This window comes from Athene noctua, chromosome 31, assembly GCF_965140245.1.
Source record: "Athene noctua chromosome 31, bAthNoc1.hap1.1, whole genome shotgun sequence".
Lineage (NCBI taxonomy): Eukaryota > Metazoa > Chordata > Aves > Strigiformes > Strigidae > Athene > Athene noctua.
The window spans coordinates 2,357,885-2,377,100 of NC_134067.1; the positions used below are offsets into that span (position 1 = coordinate 2,357,885).

Sequence of the window (19,216 nt, forward strand, 5' to 3'; positions counted from 1 at the left end):
TAATGCTTTTCTCTAAATCTTTAATAACAGAAAAATGCCGTTCCTCCCAACGTGGCTGATGTCCCGGCTCATAGCTTACAGGAGCAAGAATCTTTCTCGCCATGTCCATATCCCCTTGCGCCAAGGTTTTTCGCCTCACTTTGACCCACGGATCATTTCTAGCTAAGGGAGGACACAGGCCAGATTCTTTTTCCGGATGTACAGCCTCAGGGTCTAAAAGATTATCACAGTCAAAAGACCCAGCATATAAATCTTGCTCCCGAGGTTCAAAATATGCATCCTCGCCCTCTGTGTTCTCATTCTCTGTGTTAACAGCCTGGCCGCGTTCATTATTTTGTCTTTTTCTTATCTCAAAAAAAGTTCTCCATGCGCTCACTCAGTGAGATGTTTAAGATTTCTAAGAGCTGTTTCATTGCCTCTCATAGAGAGGACACTTAACAGCAGTTTTAGGGCCACGTCTTTTCCCATACCTGCAGGATCTCCACGCTTCGGCGTTTCGTCCTGTGCACTTCTGCTTCCCCGCCTGCAAGCTCCCGGTATCACCTTCGGTGATGCTTCGGAGTCTTCCGCATTTAAGCGAATTTCCTCATTTAAGCGATAAAAAGGAGGTCCCTGTTCGGGCGCCAGTTGTAGCGGAACCCTCTTATTTGCAGGATGAGGCTGTGAGACAAGACACACACCAATATGGTTAACAGTCAAGCTCCGATCTTTATTAGAAAAACAAGTCCATATATATTCCTGTGACAGCAAATCTGTCTGTTGCTCTGGCACATGTTCATTTCAAAAACTCGTTCCTCTCAGCACTTTCAACAAGCTCTACTAAGCGTGCACAACCGGTAGATAAATTTCTGCTTTGTTATTCTACAGATTCCTTTCTAATCTGTTTCTTCCCTAATGAGTAAAAATACTTTCACTTTTAGCTGTTGTTAATCTCAATGCCGTTAGTCTTCTAACACAAGTGCGTCATTAATTTAGACACTGTTAATCTTCTAATTTGAATGCTGATGACACTTTTACATTGTCAGTGACGCAGACGGTTTGCGACCCAGCATACGCACCCACAGCAAGGTCTGGAAGGAAACCTGCCCGGGGTGCAGTAGGCACCACCGTTGTGTTTCCCTGTCTTTTTAGTTGTCTTCCTTCCAACATCTAAAAGCGTAAGCAGGGGCTGGGGTTGGACAGCGAGATGAAGGGAACCACTTGTGCGGGGATGGGCCCTCTCCGCACTTTCTGCTTTAACAAGACCAGTAATTTCAAGTGTGTGTGCACTAAACACTGCTTGTGGTATGAATTTGTGAGCAAAGGCTGCGAGGAAAAGCAAAGCCTGCCCCAGCGACTCGGAGGAGCACATTGAGAGTAATTGTGTGCAAACTCTGAAATAAACAGTAGCCAAAAGTGCCGAATCTCCAGGCACTGGACTGCCAGATGTGGCCTGGCTGTTTCCAAAGCAGCTGCTTTCAGTGGATGCAGCATTAGTCCTGCATCAAGCGCTTTGAGCAGTCCCACTTGAGGAATTTGAGCTCAGCTCAGGAGGGCTGAGCTAGCCTGCCAGCCTAGGCATGTAGTCAGCAGCTGAATTGTGAGCATCCAGACTTGCCCTACCCAGGAGCACACCTCTGGGCTCAGTGCTGATGGTTTGGTGTTTGTGTCTAGGTGATCTCTCTGGACATGTGGCTGCATGACTGCTGCTTGCCTGTTTGTGTGGCGGGAACTGGTATGGCTCAGACCACTGCTGCTGGTTTTCCAGCTGGCTGGGCTTCAGAGTCCTCTCAAAGCTGCAGGCTCTGAATTTGGAGCATTATTCTTTCTTTGCAAGAATGCCCCTGGTGAGCCCAAGCCCTCCTCACCACAGACCTGCTTCCATTCATCATGTGCATCTCCTTGCTACAATGGAGATACTAAGCACGGGTCATGAGCTCCTGATCAGCAATACTTCTGTGTCAGGCTTCGATGGTGCTGTTTTAGTCCTTAACTCTTGCAGAATATTTTAAGTGATAACTGTATATTGAACCAGGAGCTCATGATCTTTAGTTAGAGAAAATAGTTCAGAGGATCTTTTCTTAAAGATGTGAAGATCCGTGAAGCGGTGCAAGCACAAGCCTGGTATGCAGAACGCCAAGTTTCAGTGCCATGCTTTACTCAAAACGGTCTGTATGACCTGTCACAGTCAGCTGTAGGCAGATTTCTAAGAGCCTAAACAATTTACAGAAATGCGTAGGTCTCAAGGTCTTTTCTTTTTAGACCCCAGTACCTGTCAATCTAGTAATCAGAGGTGTTTGAGAAGGTGGCTCTGTCTTCCTGAGTTACCTGTAAAATGAAGGTGACCGCTCCTCACCTCAATGCGAGCTGACGGATGAGACTGGGGACCGTGGCAAGCAGGTACAATGTGCAGCACAAGGTGGGAGAAACGTGTGTCCCTTCAGATCTTGCTAGTCCTGCCTTCATGCAATAGGCTGTGAGGAGCAAGGCCTTTTCCAGCACCTGGGGCGATGATGTGGTGCAGTCAGATTTCCCACCCGCCGAGGGTGCGTTTTGTACACCGAGTTCTTACTCCTGCAGCACAGGGGCTATTACTCTTGCAGATTAGGCCGGGATGAGCCGTTCTGCTCCCGCTGCTGGGGCCGGGAAGGGACTTTGATGATGTCCCAGCGGCGGGCGCGCTGCGATCACTGTGCCGGGGGGAACGTGCAGCCCCTCCGCCAGCGGCTGTGGAACGGCCCCGGGCCGGGGCTGCCCCGGGCGGCTGGGTTGGACGCGCAGGCGCTGGCACTGCCGGGGCTGACAAAGAGGGGCCGGGCCGGGGCCGCCACCGCGGGGCCGGGCGCTATGAAGGGGCCGCCGCGGGGCCGTTCTCCGGGGCCGTCACCGACGATGCGAGGCCGAGGCCGGGCCCGGCCCCGCGGCGGCTCCAGCGGCGCGGGCCGGGGCCCGAGAGCGGCGGCGGCGCTGCCCGTGTCCGTGTCGCTGGCGGCCCGGGGCGGCCGGAGCCGCGGGGCCGGTGAGTCGGGGCCGGGGCCGCGGCCGAGGCGGGCGGCGGGGCCCGGGCGGCGGCGGCCCCGCGGCGGGAGCGGCCGGGGCGGGCGGCGCGGGGCGGCCCCGCCGCGCTTTGAGCCTTTGGAGCCGGGGGGGGGCGGCCGCCGCGCCAGGCCGCACCGCGGGGCCGGCGGCGCCGGGAGCGGGGCCCGCGGCCCTCCCGCGGGGAGCGGCTCGGGGCTCCTTCGGCCCCGGGGCCGGCGCGTTGGGCCCCGGGCGGGGCCGAGCGGGCCGGCGGGGAAGGGCTCGGCGGCGGCCGCGGTGGGAGCTGGGGCGGTACCGGCGCGGGCTGCAGCTGCCCCCGGTTCGCCGGAGGATGGACCCTCCGGCGCCTCCTGACCCGCCGGGCCTCTCGCTCGAGCGGGCGCGGGGCCGGGCGGGTCCGGCCGGGCCGCCCGGGGATCAGGGGCGGGGAAGGGCACGGCCCCCCCCGGCCCTGCCCTGGGAAGGGGCCGAGCCGCGGCGCCCGACCCCGCTCTCCTGGGCCGCTTTCGGCCCCGGCTCTAGTTCCAGCAGGGTTGAGCCGGGCCTGGGGCTGGGCGCTTTTGTCTTGAAGCGCGGGAACACTTGGAGGGCGCCGTTCAAATCCGCGGCTGTTAAAGGGGGGTGAAGCTCGGAGGTGGGGACCGGTGTGTGACCGGGCTCTGGTAAAACCCGAGACAGGGTGTCAGGGTGTTGTCCTGGAGGTCGCGAGCCTGTTAAGTGCAGGCCGACACGAGTTGAAGCCTGACAAGCTGTTTTGATGGGTCACGCCGAACAGACTCGCCTGGGAAGCTATTCTAGTTAGAGGTTTTCCTGTCGGATGACGTTTACAAATGTTTTTTATGAAAAGGAGAGTATTGCTGTAAAGAGAGGTGACTGGATACGTCAGTCCCCTGTCCCAGAGACAGCCCCCCACCCCCTGTCAGCTTTCCCTCCGCAGGAGGCAATAGCGGGTTGGAGTGCAGACAGCGCAGTGCCGGCTGGTTTTGAGCTGTGTCTGCTGTTCAGAGAAGAAAGCAGGATGTACCCTGAAGACAGCCCCTTTTTCCCAGCAATCGGACAAGTCACGTATTTCCAGAAGAGCCCGCTTCCTTCCTCATCTGTGTTTTTACGGGAGAAGCCTTGAGAGAGACCAGTGGTAGGTTTTAACTTGGGCGGGTAAGTTCCAGCTGGCGCAGCGTGTCCAAACCTGCCCCTCACCAGCAGAGACGTGGAAAAGGGAGTCGACATACGGCACTAATAATAAATCCCTGTACAACTCCGGTCCCACAGTTCCTACTCTGGGAACGTCATTATTTCTGCTCCAGTGAAGCTTCTTACTTGTTTATTTATTTAAATCCGATTTGGCTTTTTGGGTTGCAGGTGCGTTTACGATCTTCGCTCCCTAATCTTTGCTGTACTGCTACGTGGTGGGAAAAAATGCTGGGGCATTCATGGATGGAGCGACTGCAGCAATGCACAGGATGTCAAAGCAGAGTCTGGGAGGCATGGCAGCGTGCGTCGTGTTCCCTGTGCGTGTTTTGAACTAAGGAGGAGAGCGTGACGGTGCAGCACACCGGGCTGCCTAGGCCGGGCTGGGAGGTTACAGGTGCCTTTGGCACTAAAGACAGCGACCCCCGGGAGAGGTTTGCCCGCAGCTCGGCAGCGCTGCCTGGAGCAGTGAGAGAGAAGAGGCAGCTGAGGTGTTATCGCAGGGGCTGGAGCTTTAGAGACACCTCTGAGTCCGTATCTCAGTTTGTGTCGCTGCTCAGATCTAAACGGCAGAGGTGGAAAAGTGGAGTTTAAAAATTAATATTTCACAATTAGGTTTGTTCCTGTTTATTAAACTATTGCTCCAGCTGTCTCAGAGCTTCTCCTAACCCATCACTTGACAGGATGTTTTCCTCTCTCAGCAGTTACCCCAAGAAACACCCAAAAGCCCTTTCTCCAGTTTCCTAATACCCCTTTGAAAAGTGAGCCTTACACAGAATGGCAAAGCTTTTGACCTGACCCCAGTGTAATCTTTCTGGACTAATTTGCTTATTCGAGTAGGCAGCAAACACTCTAAAAATGCAGGACTGCCTAATAGCTTAAATGGTTTGTGATCTGTCTGTGCAGTGCTGCATTATTCTGGGCTTTCCGGGTTGTTAAAGGCCAGAGCTCTGAAGCAGGGAATCGTTAAGCTTTGGTATGCACATGGTTTACTATAAAGAAGGCTTAAGTTCCAGCTCTTCCCCTGGTTAGAGTCAGTCTTGAAAACCCACCTCTGACATCAGATGTAGTTTCTTCACTCCGTACTTTAAGGTTGTTACCTAACAACTAGTTTGGTCAAGAGGCTTTGGCATCTTGGGACTTGTTTGTTTGTTTGTTTTTTACAAAGCAAGCCTTGCAACTTTTTTCCTTGGGGATCTGATGAAGCATGTCTGTAACGATGTCTGGGGGTTTTTTGAGTTCCTTGGAATCGCTTGGTAACTAGGGATGGAGGCGTGTCTCCTCTCTGGCAGCGTAATGCTGTGCTGCTGCACATGGAGCCTGTTTCTGCCGGAGTTTGGGAATTTATGTTGAGTAGAGATTTTGCCAGTAGTTTGCCTCACAATAGCTTTGGGCCTTCTACTGGAGAATCAGGTTGAGGTTTTGCTTTTCCTGAGAGCTGATTTCTGAGCTTTTGTGAGACCTGGTTGTCTGGATTATAACTGACTGCTCCGCTTTGCTCCCCTGCTTCTGGGATCAAACCTGCGTAGCCTTCGTCGGGAATTGTTGATTAAGTCCCCTGCCCCTGCAGAAGAAATACTGTCAAGAGAAGTTGTGGAAAACCGCTTATTGCTGTGCTTGAAACCGCTTCGTGTTGTCTTAGTAACAGTAAATTTGTGGGGCGACTTAAGCAGCTTCTGCCATGACCAATAGATACCAACTGCTGTTCAGCGCTCAAAAGCCTGAAAACCCTCCAACAAAAAAAGCGTTTTTTCTTTCAGATACTCTTCACTCCTTACTCATCTCCTTGATCCTTGAGGTGGTTAAAAAAAGGAGCTCAGGTACCGTGGTGGCATTCATCACTTAAAAACTAAACGGAAGTGGAAAATGAAAAATCTTAAGTGTACTTTTCTCTACCTGTGGAAAAATCTGTATAAATCCTTCTAATATTTGTATATGTGGATGAGCCTTTTATTCAGTTGTGTATTTCAGGAGAAAAACCCAACCCTAATTTGCTTTCAGTTTCTCCTCAGTTTCCCTTCCAGGCTAAGGTTGGCATCTGCCACTGCCTTCCGTGGAGAGGCCTTGTGCAGGAGCCGCCAGTGCAGGAGCCCCCAGTACTGGAGCCCCTTAAGCCCAGCAGACAAGGGGCCAGTTTCTTACGTTGCTGTTGCTCCGCTTTGAAAGCAGCAGAGTATGAATAACCCGGGTCACATCCTGCTTTGCCAGGATGTGTAGATCCTCCTGTTTGGTCTGTGCTGGCAGCACTGATGACAAATAATGCATTCTGTGGGAGAGCTGGTGAAAAATACGGGAATATTTCTAAAATGCAAAGAGCTGATGGGTTGTGGATGTGTGCTTCCAGCTCTGGTAGACTGATAGGATTGTTTAACACGTGAGGATGCTTTGCTGTTTACTCCCAAGCTTCACTTGCCCCTTTTTAGCTGCACTTGGAGCAGGGGCAGCTCTGTGGATTAAGGGGTTGTCTGGGGGGCAGGTTGTGGCCAGTTCTAGTGACTCACCTAATTCTAGTCAAAATGATGAGAGACTCAAGTAATTATGCTTGGTGTAGAGGTGCATTTTGTGGCCTTAAGCCACAGTAAAAGCCTAGAGCTTTTACTCTCGCAAGTAATTCTTAGTCTGTAGAGTTGAGCTGTATGTTTTGACCTTTCCTGCAGGTGAGCTGTGCACATTCAGGTTCCTCGAGGTAGTCCGTTATCCTGCGATATGGCCGTGGGCCGTGCGTGCCACCTTAGCTTGCCGTGTTTGGCCTGTGTACAAGCAGTGAATTAGAAGCAAGCTGCTGGATTTTGCATTTATCAGGTAGCTTTAGCTGCACTGGTGTCTTGTACGTTGAATTTCATTGTTTGAGTTTTATTTGCCCTTCTGTTGTTTCTCCTTTCATGAAGAAACCCCTGGCCTGCCCTGTCACACACTTGCTTCCTTGGAAACACCTCTCTTAATTATTTAAAATTAAGTATTTTGTGTACTTCAACTGAATCTGTTGCTCTCCCAGTTCTTTTAGCCCACACTTGGGATGTGCAGCCAGACAGCTTTCTGCTTACTTGCAGTTTGGCTGCAGTTTTTCATGGGGCAAAGAGGTTGCTGGTAGTTGGTCATGGGATTTCCTCTCCCACTTTCAAAAAGTTGATCTTTGAGGCACTGTGTGCGTTAGCTTTTTCTTCCAGAAAGCAATTTATGAAACAATTTGGATACAGTGCCATAAAATCCCATTGGGCAATAACGTTGCTTCAAATCCTGTATTAGTGTTGCCAGATTTTTTTGTTTTATTGCAGTGGAGCAAATTTTTGAATAATCCTTAAGTTGTTTGCCTAGTATTTATTTTTTAGCCGCACAGCAGTGGTCTGTATAAGACCATGAGTCAGACAATTGTAACTATGAAATATCTGTCTCTGCATCAATTTTGTAAGGCCTGATTATTGCTGGGTGATTTCTTGAAGCTGTGGCATGGTAGTTTTATAGTCGGTGAGCTTTACCTACAGTGACAAAAAGAGCAAAGATCGTGTGCTTTTAATTCTTAGGGGGGAGAGGGGCAGGGGTGGGCTGTCTGAGCTGCAGGCAAAAGAGAGAATCCCTAAAGTGGATGCAGTCTTAAAAAAAAAATAATGAAAAAAGCATCCCCCTGAACAGGACAAGGGAGCGGTTGTTTTGCAGCGTTGTATTGCCAAGCAGGTTTGCCTTTGCACAGGCTTCTCCCTTGAACATCAAGGTCCAGCTGTGTATTTCGATGCAGTTTGGTTTGAAAAGGGTTATCACCGGGGCTTCTGTTGTGCTCTACAGGCACGGCGCCCTGATTTCTTGATTTCTGACCTGTGCTTAGCGTTGAAAGAAACTTTCTGCTTTCCGTCTTTTCCTTTTGCTGGTGCCTGGGTTCCTATTACTCTGTTTAGCTTCTAATTTATGCTTCATGTAATTGATCACTTTTCCAGGTCTTTGGGGTTCTGGTTCTACTAAATAAACTGTCCAGCTAGTCAAGGCAGGGAGATTTGCAACGTTGACGAAATAATTAAAAAAAAAAAAAAAAAAGCCCGAAGAACACCTAATCTGAAAAGAAAGCTTAGGGCAAAAATTACTAGTGTAGTAATTTACTCCTGTCACCAAAGTCTGGGCAAGAGTGTGGGCTGTACTCCTGCACGTGCGTATGTCGAGGTTTCCCTGCTCTCTGCCGCAGCACTGCCATTTCCCAGCCCTATTTTCCCCTCCCTGCAACCAGTCTAAATGACTTCCTCTAATCCACTGGCTTTAATATTATGGTGGGGTTGGGCAAAACTGTGTATTTAGAAAAGTAAACCAGTTACCTTTGATTAAATAAAAGGTAACACTGTTCTTTGCCTTCCAGTCTGCAGAAGCATGGACGTTGGCAACAGTGTGACCCGGCTGAACATGCTTGAGAACTGCTCTGTGACTGGGGGCCACTGGCAAATGTTGCTGATGTTTAAAACCAAGCCTGAAGATTTCCGTGCGCTCAGCTTCCCTAAAGTGACTGTGATCACAGAGTGCTTGCTTCTTTTTCACGTGTATGGCCTGGAGAGTTTAAAGGGGCTTTCCCCAACCTCACTGTGGTTCGAGGAACTCACCTGGTTTTTAAGCCCACGCTGGTCATTTTTGAGATGGTTCAGCTGCAGGAGATGGGCCTCTGTAACCTGATGGACGTTACTCGAGGCGCTGTGCGCACTGAGAAGAACAGTGAATGATGTGACTTGTCCACGGTCAAGGACTTTAGATTCTGGGAAGGAGCAACCGTCCACTACTGTGATAAATGGCGTTTTCACTGAACGCTGCTGGAGCCGCAGTCGCTGTCGGAGAGGTGAGTCTGGGCAGTGGTGTATGTCAGCTGTGGTGTTGCTGTCAGTTTTTAACCTGTCAGACCTATTGGAGGGCTAATAGGTGCCTATTAACCTGCTAGGTTTAAGCACAGCTTCCTAGAAGCAAGGCTCTAAATTAACGTTAGTCAGGTGAAGAGAGGACCTGTGGGAGGGGGCTGTTCCAGCAATTCTTTCACCTTTGTGAATAGTTGTATCCAAGAATGTTGTCTTTGGTTTCTTTGCCAAGTTAGGGCCTGCCTAAAGCTCCAAGTTTAACTGACTCTGAGCGTGTCTGGTATCTTGTGTAGTACTGAAAGTGGTGTTGGTATCTCTGGTGGGGTTTGGGTAGGGGATTAAAAGTCCAGATTGCCTGAAAGGCTGCAGCAGGCAGCAGCAGAGCCGGGGGAAAGTCTGATGGAATAAACCCAAGTCTGTAAAGGTGCAATTACATTTTTACTGAAATATTGCTGCTGTAAGAAGTGGATGAGTGAGCAACATTTGCACAGAGCAAGAAGCTGGAAGCCAAGTCAGACCTGTTCTGCTGATTAAGGATACCAATTAAACTCAGACACCAGAGTGAAAAGAGCAGGTGTATTTTACTAGCGATAACAGTGTAATACAGAAAACATGCAGAATACAGAAAAAGCAGAACAGTGCACTTAAAGCAGCAAACAGCAAAAACCAGGGTAACGCATTAAATCATTCCTACACGAGAGAGAGAATGGAGATTAAGAAAAAGACATCACCACCTGCATATATCATCATCACCCAGATCCGCAGAGGCTGGGCAGCCCCGGTCACAGCGAGGATTTGCGGAGCCTGTCCCGGCAAGGGGGAAATCCTACGCGGTGCCTCCACCCGGAGGTGAGGCTGCCAAAGTCGCCGCAAACGGGCCCGGCCTTATATACCAGAGATGGACAGGCCAGAACAGCTGGCACCTCTGTGCTGAGCGGGAAATTTCTGGATTCTTTCTCCTGTTGGATTCCACCCAAAGCCTGGCCAGGGCTCAGGGGGGGAAACCAAGGGAGTTTCTAACCAGGGTTAGATACTTGGGTTCTCAGCCTTGAGCAAGGCTAAACAAGGGAAGCTGGATACGTTCTCTCCTCACTCCTGGTTATACTGTGTCTAGGCTGCATCTTTCACTGGCGAGTTTATGTACTTGGTTAATGATTACATACCAGGTTAGCAGCTTCGGCCTGGGGCCTGTTGTTCAGGCTTCAGTACTTCAATGCTTTAGCACTTCTTACATCAGCATAAGTGCGCTGTTATAACTTAGTACAATACCTACTAGGACAATGGCTTTCAGTTATAAAATATACAGGATTCCTCTATAGGTCAGCTCTGGCTTGGGCCAGTTGTCCAAGCCTTAGCACTTCAAGACCTGAAGGAAAAAGGAGAAGGAGGAGAGAGGACCTGGGTGGGGGTTGCCCGCAGCAGGAGTCCTGGGGAGGGTGAAATACCTGGGCCTTGAGCCTGGGCTTTTGTTCAGGGGAGAAGGTAGGTTCAGAAATGTAGCTGCTGCTGCACCCCCCGAACTGCAGTTGTTAAACTGTATTAGCATTGCTTTTAACTTCATACAGCTTTGTTTTTTCCAAACTTGGAACTGACCTTAAGTTTCGTTTTAATTATGTATTCCCTGTGATTTATGTGAAATCTGACTGACAGGGAGCAAAGTGAATTGAGGTGAAACCGACACATTTGGAGTTGTCTGTCTTTCTGGAGGGGGTGCATCCAAATGAAGCAGCGTGACCTAGGATGAAATTAGGAAACCTGCGGGCTGGAGAGAATTTCTTGCCAAGCTTTAAAGGGTGACTCGGAGTGTTAAGTGCCCAATTTGAGAAGGAATTCCTACCAGTATGCACAAACTAATGAAATTAATGTGGTTTCCCCTCTGATACTCCTCCCCCCCAAATTGTCTAGCTCCCTTTGAAAGAAGGTCATTGTTTTTGTCATCAGAATAACAGGGTATCAGCAAGAAGATACAAACGTGTATCATTTTTTTATTGTTTTAAGATGAAAAATAAGGTTATAAGGCATTTCAGTTTGTAACTTGTTCTGGTATATGGTTTGGCAGCACTAAACCTGGCTCCTTATATGTTTGTGTTTTATGTTTTCCCCTGTTTCATAGCGTTAAAGATCTAAGTGAAACTTTTTCTGTGGCTAGACCCTTCATAATGTCCCTTGTTCCTGTGAATTTTCTGGGGCTGTGCTACAGCAGGCTGGAATGCATGTTTTTTCTCCTTTAGATGACTGTCTATTTCCATGAAACCTGCAGGAATGTCATATTTTGACCACTGGGGCAGAAGTCTTGGCTCCTGAGCTTCTCATACAAAGTCAGCTCAATATACTGGAGGGCACCCGTGCAGGATCACAGGCTTTCTTGACCTGGTTTAATGTTCTTTTGCTGCCAACAAACGCAGTAATCTTTTGCTTCTCTGCACACAACCTTCTCCTTGTGTCTTACTGATAACAGCTGCTCTCTTCTGCTCATTAGCACTTATGTCTGTCCTTTGAGCAGATGCTTCTATTATTTCCTTCTTACCTAGAAGGAAATGTTCTACTCTGCAGTGTCCTTTGGCGCTCGCAAATGCTCTGAGTGAACCCCCCGAGTCTTTCACAGCGTTGCAAAGGATGTGTCGTTTTGGAGCACTTTCCCTGTTCAGACAGCGATGTTCTCGCCGTGGGTCTTCGCGAAGGGAAGGAGAGCTCGGGAGTCAGTGCTGATCTCCTGCAGTGATGTAGGTCGAATAAAGGGAAACCTAGGCAGGAGCTCTGGCTATGCTGCACAAAGTGCTTTGCTCAGAGCAAAGAAATTGGAAGCTGAAGGACAGGGAATTGGAGGAAAATCCTGGGAATGACCAAGAACGTTCGAGGGGAGGCTGTGACATCTGCTGGCATATCAGTTCAGGGCTGCTGTGGCACACGGCTCCAGACTCACACACTTGTGCTCTCCTTCACCTCACTACTCTGCGCGCTGCGTTTCGGCCCACGCGGGAAAGCCGAAGCGGCCGTAGGTGGCTGAGGTGAGGCAAGTGCCACGTGTGGGAGACGCGGCAGCAGCCAGCGTGGGTCAGAGGGCAGCAGCGGGGAGGAAGGGCGCGGAGGCACGGGCCGTTGGGGGAAATCTGTTATGCAGACGTCCCTGCCCCGGCTGGCATGCCGTTAGCTCACAGCACCGGGACTGTGTCTCTGCTGGGGGCTTCTGCCTGCTCTGGGACAGGAGCAAATCGTGACCAGCGCAGAAAATGCAGGAGAGCAGCGCAAAGTCTGGGGGGGGTTAATTCTAGGTGCGGGGGAAATGGTAAGCCGAAACGTTGCTGCCTGGTAAAACACAGACTTTAATCTGTTTATTGAATGTGGTACGGTGGCAAGGTTTCGGCTGTCACAGGTGTCAGCACTGGTTCCATAGCCAGTGTTACCACAAGAGGAGCACCGGGATCTCTCCCTCTGCGAGCTGGAGGTGGGTGGTGTGATCCACGGGCCCGAGTCTGGAAAGGCAGAAAGCAGGGTGTTAAAGCCAGGCTTTAACTGCTTCTCAAGGCTTGGCACAACTTTGCAAATCCAATAATCCCTTTCAAATCCACCATTTTTTTAAAAAAATATTCTTCTATACTTGTGCTAAGCCCTCTTATAAACAGCTCTGAAACTTCCACATTGTCCATCACAGCTTCCCCTGAAGCCCCGACTCATCAGACTTTATGTTTTTCTCACAGGTTTTCCAGGAGATTTTACTATTCCGGCCTTGGCCATCCCAAGTGTTCCCTCCAACGTGTCTCTCAGCTTATCAAATGGAGGAATTCCAGGCAAACAGCATTTTCCATTGTACTGCCATTTCAAGTTAACTTAAGCTGTATGTGATGGCTAGGGAAGGGGATGCAGAGAAACCCTTTCTGGGCCTCAGTTCCCTGTAATGAGCAACTCTCCACGGTTCTCTGGAAGTGAGAACTGTGTTTCGGCCATAACCGGGGCATTTTCTGTGCAAACTGTGCCTCTGCTTTCGAGCTTCCTAACGTGGATTGCTGACGGCTTCTTCTCATCTGCCGTGCTTCAGCTAGGTCTTCTCTAGACCTCTTGTGCTGGCAGTGCAACAGGTACAAGCCATAGAAGAGTGGCTCGTTTCTACGTCCATGTATTCGAATAGGGGAACGATTGCATTTTCCATCTGCATGAGTGCCAGGGCCAGCCACGCCCCGACACGGGCAAGCGCCATGGAGACAGGCGCCATGGAGAGCAGTGGTCTGTGACATCAGCGAGCGAGGGTCTGTGACCTCACGTCCCTCCCTGCTTGTATTCGGGCACCGGCAGAGCCCGGCCCAGTGTGGCTCGTGCCTGGACTCCTGCCGAGCGTGTCTGCGAGGTGTGGAGGGTCAAGCGAGGCTGCTCCGGGTGCTGGGGGGTGCTTTGGGGGCTGCCATCGGCAGCTCTCGGTGCCCGTCCCGGAGCCATCCCCTGTGTTTCCCCGGCCCTGCCTGGGTCAGGCAGCCGGGCATTGTCGGGAGCGCTCGCGGCAGCAGAGGTGAGCTGTGCGGGGGAGCGTCCCCCCGGGGTGGGTGAAGGGGCTCGTGGAGCCGGAGGGTGTCCTTCGCCAGGGGCCTGGGCATTTCTTCCTCCCCTCGCCGGGACAGGGAGTGACCGGGGCCTTTCTCCATTGTGCAGCGTGTGACGCCAGCGAGGGGGAGCAGCTCCTCGTCCTCAGCTCTCCCCAGCCTGCCACAACGAGCCAACATGGCTGAAGACAGCGAGTGGAGTTGCCCCATCTGCGGCGAGACCCAAGATGGCACCGCTTATGCGTTCCCCTGTCTCCACCAGTTCTGCCGGGGCTGCATTGTGCGGTGGGCCAAGAGGAAAGCGTCGTGCCCCCTTTGCAGGCAGACTGTCCAGTCCGTCATCTCCTCTGTGCGGTCAGAGGAAGATTTTCTGGAGATGACCTTACAGCAGCCCCCCTCCTGTCCATCAGTTGCCGGCCAGCAGTACAACCAGCGGGCTGCAGAGCCAGTGCCCGTGGGTGGCTTTGAGCCCCGTGTCTGGGCGGGACTTTTCCAGCAAAGCACAGAGATCCTGCAGCCCCTGATGCCCTGGCTGAGGCAGCAGCTCCTGGAGGTGTACGGGCAGTACTGGTGGATGGTGGATATGGCACAGGCCACCATCATCGCCCATCTGTGCCTCGACGGGCTGGACAGGGAGGCCTTGGAGCGGGATCTGCAGCCCTTACTGCAGCACCGGGCCGTGGAGTTTGTGCACCGGCTGGTCGACATGGTCGCGGAGAGGTGCAGGGAGCGCTTCATGCAGCAGCTGGAGCCCCGGGACTCCCAGGCTGCCGAGGAGCAGGAGCACAGCCCCGCGGCCACCCCTGGACCCGCCACCGCCCCGGGGGACACTCCTGCCCCCGACCCCAGAGCGCAGGAGCAGTCCCGTGAGGAGCTGGGGCAGGCGGTGGCAGGTCCCTCCAGTGCTGGCCAGGGCAGGGACTGCTCACGCGGGGGGCCCCGGCGCCGCGGCAAGAGGAAGGCCGGCTGCTCCCAGGACTCTTCCGCCCAGAAGCGGCCACGCCGCCGGCAACGCTAGGGTGGCCAGAAGACGGCGAAACCAGGGCCGGGCCAGCAGCTGGGGTGCACGCCAGCCCCAAAGGGGACTTTGAGGCGCTTGTTAGTAGCCTCATCATGAAAGAAGGAAAATAAAACGATGAAAACCGCATCAGAAGTCTTAGCCTCTCCTTACACGCAGTGCGGCTGGCATTGCTGTCGTCGCCCCACGTGATGCTTTCTCCTCCTCCCCCTGGTGCTGGGCTCACCTTCCCCCTCGTGAGTCTGCTGCAACTTCCACGCTGTCTACCACAGCTTGTCCCGAAGCCCTGATTTATCCGTCAGAGAGTGTATTTCTCAGAGGCTCTTCCAGAGATGAGACTGGTTGATCTGTTGCCATCTCCAGACATCCCATGAGTGTACAGACTCAGTTCTTTCTACAGAGAGATGGACATCTTCCTAGTCCTCCATAAACAGGTCTTTAGCATTTTTCAAACATTAGAAATAGTGGTCGGATACTTGGAATGGAGCTGTTGTTGCACAAGCCAGCCATAATTCTGGTAAGAAATGGTTCTGGGCCCTGGTTGCCTACTCGCGGGCAGACCCAAGGCAGGCGGGCGCTCTCTGCCTCGGCTGGAGGCCTATTTCCCTGAAGCGCCGCCTCTCCGTCCTCTTCCCAGCTTGCCTCGCCTGCAGTTCTTACGTTGCTGTTGCTCCGCTTTGAAAGCAGCAGAGTATGAATAACCCGGGTCACATCCTGCTTTGCCAGGATGTGTAGATCCTCCTGTTTGGTCTGTGCTAGCAGCATTCAATTCTATCCTGTCATTGTGTGCTAGTTCCTACTGGAGGGATGTGAATGAACTTGCTGGGATGTTTATGCTTCTTAGGGCTGTTGGTTGGCTGAGAAAGGATGGTTCGTTAGGGGGAGGTTGTGTGGGTAGTGGCTGGGATGGCCTGGCAGGGGCTGAGCTGCTCAGGACGTGCCTGAATTGATTTCAGTTGCTGCTTGATCCAGAATTTGCGGCTGGCATTGCGTGAGTGTGCAGAGCACCGGCTGTGGCTCGCTCGCCGGAACACTGTGATTGCAGCTGTGGGTGTTCATTGGCTTTAGCTGGATTGTTTTAGATGAGGGCACCATGGCTGGGCTGACGTTGTTTGAGGGTGGTCAGCATTGCTTTTATTTGGGCTCATGACATTTAAAACAAACAGAGAGTTAACTCTGGCTCTGTGTAGTGCTTAAGTGTTGGCTAAGGGAGTATAAGGTTTTCACTCGAGTCTGGAGTCCATGTGAATCTGTATTTAAAGGAACTGAAAAAGCAGGGCAGGACGCTTGTCACCTGTTCATGTCCAAAAGTTTTCTACTGTGGAATTTCTGTCTGCCTTCTTCAAAATAGTGTCAGAATTGCTGTGGAGGGGAAGGACAGAGGCAGGGCAAGAGGATGTTCTGTACTAAGAAGGAGCTTGTAACTCAGTACCCTCACTGCGAGTTCCTTAATTTGACAATGTGGTTTTTTTATTTACCTGACCAGAGGCTGCTTGCTGGGCACCCTGAGAGGTTGGAGGCTCTGAGGAAGATGTTTTGAAGGAAATACCACAAAAGAGTTGGAAAGAAAATCCAGTTAGAATAGCATTTGGCAGAATACTGGGATTAATTTTCTTCTCTATAACTTTAAAGAACTTAGGGTGTATGTGGTTTTGCTGACATCACTTGGATGCACTCCAGAAAAAGAAATGTGATTTTCATCTTGTGTATCAGGTTAGAGGTGCCCTCTTTCAAGGATGCCAAGGAATACTGCTCTGTTGTAACTGTAAATCAGGCGGCTTCAGCTTTTGCAGACAGCAGCTCCTGCACTGTGGTAGCCGAAGCACTGTCAGGGGCCGGACAGTTGAGCTGTTAAGTGTTGTGACCCTTGTTCATGTGCAAGCTTAGGGAGAGTGATTGGTCTGATGAAGAGTGTAAAATTTGCAAGGTCTTTTTAGTTGGGGAAGGGGAGTTTTATTGATCTGTTTGTAGAACTATTTCAATCTTCTGTTTTCTGTGGAATTTGAAGGCTTCTGGAGATGTACAGATCTTCTTGCTGGTCTCTTAGAACGACAGAATCCATCCCAGGTTGGCAGGGACCTCAGGGATCATCTAGTCCAAGGTTTCTTGGCAAAAGCACCGTCTAGACAAGATGGCCCAGCACCCTGTCCAGCTCATCTTAAAAGTGTCCAATGTGTGGGAATCCACCACTTCCCTGGGGAGATTATTCCAGTGGCTGGTTTTCACATTGTTAAACACTTTCCTCTTGTGTCTTATAAATGCAGAGGCAGAACCAGAAAATAACTTTTATAAATCTATTGAAATAAGAACAAGCACAATAAAAAGGTTGGGTACGCCGGGGAGCGGGGGGGGTTTCCGCTCCGCACCGACGGACACTACGTGGTGCTGGTCACTCCCGTTATGGTCCTCTCTGAGTCTTCACATGTGCAGCAGGGCCCCTCAGACTTTCCCGGGCTTTCTGGTGTTGCTAGGGTCTTCTGACAGGGGTTCCCCCAGTACTTTTCCACATTCACAATGACAGTCCATATGAGTCTGTGTTTACTGAGGAAAAAACCCCTCCAAACCATTTTAACAATAAACCCAAGATAAATCTCTTTTAACTTATGTACATGGCAAAATACCAGTAGAGCCCATGCTCCTCATACTAAAGTAATTCTATTTTTAAGACAAATCACCACCATATTCTTCACATGTCCAGCTGGAATCTCCCCTGGAGTAACTTGCACCCATTGCCCCTCGTTTTTCCATGTGACTCCTTGTGGAGAGGGAGTCTCCATCTGCTTTGCAGCCACCTTTTAAATGCTGGAACTTGGGACTCCTACAGAACTGCTGCTGCTGGTAAGTGGCCACGCTGGAAGTTCAGGGCCCTAGCATGATGAGCTGAGCCTGAGCTCAAGTTACAGGGAAAGACCGATGGTTTTTAAGTCAATGCACAGAGTTAAGGCGACTTTAGGTAGCAAGCTTGTCAGAGATCGGAGAAAGTGTCAGCAGACTGAGCAGCGGGCTGCTGGCTTTCTGGTTCTTCGTGCTCCTCTCGGCCCACTCCAGCCTGGCCCCTAAGCATGATTCCTCATCTAGTGGTTTTTAAAAAGGGAATTGTCCGGGGCAGGGAGGGAGGTGGTTGGTCTCAATTTGTTCGTTAAAATCCAGGCTGCTGTATCGTAAGGAAGGGAAGGTTTCTAGGGAAGGGGAGCAGGCATGGTTCAGAGTGGTATAGCTGTCATTTCCAACCGAGTTTTTATATTTTCTCCTGTCTTGTGGCTGTGGAGACTTAATTATTTTACCAGCACACAGCATTATTGCACTGCCAGCCTCCTCTCCAGAGTGACAGCTAGGCCTGAGAGCTGCCTCAGTCTCTGGGGAGGGCCCACTGTGGCCACCTCATCAGCGAGACCCTCAGTCAGCCCCAACCTGCAGTGGGTCATAAGGGCTCATTCCCCTGGGTCAGTCCCTTTGGACAGTCTCAGGAACCCGATGTTGTGCTCGGCAGCTGATGGTTTCTGTGCTGGAGCTCCAGCAAGGCTGCCTGAGCCGCTGCTGTACAGCTGCGGGCCCCCCTACCCCAGCCAGCTCCAGAGCGTGCAGTAAGGAGTCGGGGTCCTGGAGGACAGCATCACTGTGCTGCATGGAGCAAATGACCATGTTGCAAGCCGCCCTCCACTCTGGGACTGCATCAGAGCAGCTCCATGTTGTACTGAGCCCTTGCAGTGCTTGCTGTGGCCTGGGGCAGAGACAAGAGGCGAGCCCGAGACGTCCGAGAGGAAGGGAGAGCCCCATGCCCGGCGCTTGCATCTTTGTGTCACCCTCCTTTGCCAGCTGTGCATGCTCCTGTCATCAGCATTCAGGATGGGAAGAGCTTCATCCCCTCCCGCTTGCTTCTCACAGGCATCCGCCCGTGGGAAACTTGAGACTGAAAGGAGTGTGATTTCCACCGTCCACATCAGCTTGTTTAGCAGCAGACAAAACAGGCAGGGATCACAGAAGCGCAGTGTGTTCCTGATGGGGAAACGTTCTTACTTGGGTAAGGAATGTGAGCTGCAGCCTCCAAGATGAGCACAGGGTGGCTCTGTCCTGTGGCCAGATGACTGCAAGAGGAGAGGGTCCTTGCCTGAGTCAGGATCGGCTCTGCAGGCTGGGGGAGCACAGCCTGGGTCTTCAGCCCAGAGATCACAGCTCAGGCTTCTCAACCCCCCCAGCACCGACAGCACCAAAGAGTTAAATACAGCTGGAATGTCAGCCCGGGTGACGGAAGCGTTTTACCAATTGCTTGGGACCAAAGGCACCAACAGGATATGGGCATACTCTGCGTACTGTGTCTGCAGCCTGTTTCATATTTTTCTGATAGCCGTTTTTTCTAACATAAGTCTCAGGACATTTCAAGGCACTATAGAGCCAGCGCTGGAGGTACTGTGATCAGAGTCTTAAGGGATTTTTCTACTCTCTTCTTCAAGGAACTTATAGTAGTCTTCCTCTACTGTTTGGCTGTTTTGTTACAGACATAACATCTAAAAAATCTGTAGCAGCAATTTATCCCCGTTTAAGTTACCTGGGTTATACAGTGGTAGAAGCGTATGTGATAAAATGCTTTTAGGCAAAGAATCGGAGGAGAAAGTAACTTGGCATTTGTAGTGGCCGTGACA

General features: G+C 51.4%; 1 protein-coding gene and 1 long non-coding RNA gene across 2 annotated transcripts; both read left to right on the plus strand.

Annotated features, from left to right (window-relative positions):
• The first annotated feature begins 5,947 nt into the window (after window positions 1-5,947).
• Window positions 5,948-9,133, plus strand: LOC141972252 (uncharacterized). Its single transcript, XR_012635357.1, has 3 exons — window positions 5,948-6,026; window positions 6,864-7,008; window positions 8,546-9,133. It is a non-coding gene; the product is annotated as an uncharacterized LOC141972252 (long non-coding RNA).
• A 3,652-nt stretch (window positions 9,134-12,785) lies between these two features.
• On the plus strand, window positions 12,786-18,164 carry LOC141972096 (E3 ubiquitin-protein ligase Topors-like). The gene is made up of 3 exons (XM_074929861.1): window positions 12,786-13,102; window positions 13,668-14,424; window positions 18,067-18,164. Exons 2-3 carry the CDS (start codon window positions 13,737-13,739, stop codon window positions 18,162-18,164), a joined length of 786 nt encoding a protein of 261 aa, XP_074785962.1. The 5' UTR covers window positions 12,786-13,102; window positions 13,668-13,736.
• The last annotated feature ends 1,052 nt before the right edge of the window (window positions 18,165-19,216 follow it).

Excerpts from the sequence above, each read along its gene's own strand:
- LOC141972096 (XM_074929861.1), top strand. The coding sequence starts at position 13,737 with ATGGCTGAAGACAGCGAGTGGAGTTGCCCCATCTGCGGCGAGACCCAA. Across the intron at positions 14,425-18,066 it reads CAGAGCGCAGGAGCAGTCCC|CTGATGGTTTCTGTGCTGGA; the intron begins GTGAGGAGCTGG and ends TGTGCTCGGCAG.